Source organism: Etheostoma spectabile, chromosome 12, assembly GCF_008692095.1.
Source record: "Etheostoma spectabile isolate EspeVRDwgs_2016 chromosome 12, UIUC_Espe_1.0, whole genome shotgun sequence".
In the NCBI taxonomy this organism is placed as follows: domain Eukaryota; kingdom Metazoa; phylum Chordata; class Actinopteri; order Perciformes; family Percidae; genus Etheostoma; species Etheostoma spectabile.
Genome location: NC_045744.1, coordinates 26,030,558 through 26,032,407, shown reverse-complemented (window position 1 = coordinate 26,032,407; position 1,850 = coordinate 26,030,558). Strand labels below are relative to the sequence as shown.

The 1,850-nt window shown below is 45.0% G+C and overlaps 1 protein-coding gene and 1 long non-coding RNA gene across 4 annotated transcripts in view; one reads left to right on the top strand and one right to left on the bottom strand.

Moving 5' to 3' along the window:
• Window positions 1-1,850, top strand: part of LOC116699579 (uncharacterized) — a 23,603-nt gene that overhangs the window by 11,400 nt on the left and 10,353 nt on the right. The gene's annotated exons all lie outside the window — the stretch shown is intronic.
• The window catches only part of LOC116699569 (dipeptidyl peptidase 9), a 33,369-nt gene that overhangs the window by 27,227 nt on the left and 4,292 nt on the right, over window positions 1-1,850 (bottom strand). For 2 of the 3 annotated variants that reach the window (XR_004334456.1, XM_032532231.1), the window contains exons 6-8: window positions 704-875; window positions 311-421; window positions 23-151 (exon numbers count right to left, since the gene is read on the bottom strand). Coding sequence is in view for 1 of the 3 variants with exons in the window: in XM_032532231.1 (XP_032388122.1) it covers window positions 23-151; window positions 311-421; window positions 704-875 (412 nt within the window). In the remaining 2 variants the exon portion in view is untranslated. The remainder of the gene's footprint in view (window positions 1-22; window positions 152-310; window positions 422-703; window positions 876-1,850) is intronic. The other variant, XR_004334457.1, reaches the window with a different exon arrangement.

Sequence of the window (1,850 nt, the reverse complement as noted above, 5' to 3'; positions counted from 1 at the left end):
GGCAGAACTGGGCTACACTGACCTGTACGGGGATATCTGTATGCGTCTGCTTTCCGCTCCTCCAGTGCTGGAGATGGAACATGAATAATCTCTACTTCTGTCTCATCCACCTCTTCATACAGCAGGTACACTGTTTTACCTCCATTAGGGTCTGACAAGAGGAGACAAAGAATCATTAGTGTATACAGAAAATAGCGTATGCAAACTCAAAAATAACCACTCTTACGGATGGAGGTAAAAGTATATGGTTAAAAAATAAATCTGCATGTTTAAAAAAAGTCATGTAATCATCAAAAGGCATGAGAAATACCTTCCACTGCTGAGGGACTCCACCAGTAGCCAGTGAAACGGTCAAACTCTTCTTGAATGACAAATGTTGCTACTCCTGCAGACTTGGGGTCCTCCTTAACATTATCCACACCTGGACATTTTTTTAATAAATTAGGGGGGGGGGGAAAGCTTGCATCCATGTGTGCTACACTGCACATTTTGGTAATAAAAGATAGGATAGAATAAAGCATCTCAGTGGTAATTTCTCTCCATGTTGTACTATTAGAAGATAATGTAAACATACAAAAATCTAGTATCGTCTAGTGTAAAAATTAAAACAATTTTTTCTTTAATACACAGCTCTGAGGTATGTTAAAGAGGATATTTAGGCATGTGAAGCTACTTATTGCATGCCATTGTATTGCCTTCAGACCTTTGTGGCAGTAAGTGAGCCTCTTTTCCTCGCCAGTCTTGATGTGGGCGATCCACAGGTCGTTATTGTTGATGAAGGCTATGAGGTCAGGGTCTCCAGGGCAGATCTTGGGGTCCATGCGGGTCCCTGAGCACTGGGTCTTGATCTCCACGGGCTTTACAGGAGCAGACTGCTAAAACCAACATACACAAGCTTAGTCCAAGGCAAACACAAGAGTGACTTTTGGATTAAAAGATACAGGAGAGACCTGATACAAGCATTAGACAGTTTTACAGACAGGAAAGGTACAATGAGCACAGTTAAGCGTGATTTATGCTTCTGAGTTAAATCTACACCGCGGCTACGTCCTAGGTAGGTGGAGACCCTTCGTGAGGTGCACCTCACTAAAAATGTAACTACACGTTGCGGTGACTCAGGTCGCTCGGCCATAGTTTGATAGCGTTGCATTTCCCCCTTTATATTTCCGCCGACTCATTTCCTGGTTCTACTTCTCCATAAACAAGATGAAATCAAGGAGAGGGTTAATTTTTTCCTGCTATAGATTTCCCACTCTGGTCAGTAAGCACAGGGGAGACACTTTGTTTCTCCCACTATGCCTCTAGAGTCGGTACTCTCTCCGAAGCTAATCAAAGTCCCTCTCTCACTCGCTCTACCACACACACACACACGCCGACCCTGCTATTCTCTTAAAGAGATCGACGCACACACCAACGTATGAAGTATAAACTTCCGCCCACTTATGTAGGCTACGGCAAAAGCTATGCATGGGGCCTTCGCAGAACCATGAATCACGCTTTAGGTGTGGCGAGGTGCACCTCGTTCTATCAGGAGGCATTCTTTCCGCTGTGGGTCCTGCTTGAGTGTTATCACAAACAGCTCCCTCTTGATGTGAAATATTTTTTGGATATAAGAGTTGTGTTTGTTCAAATGTACAACCATGGAAAGGACAGTACAAATGGACAGACTTACAACAAATGTCAGTAACGGCCGCAGGATTATCAGGGACCCCAGCCACCCCAACTACGGACTGTTCTGGCTGCTGCCGTCTGGCAAGCGGTATCACAACCTCAAGGCCAGGGTTACGGACAAAGGACGCTAACGACGTGTTGCCTGCCTGTCTGTGACTGACACACACACGCACACGCAC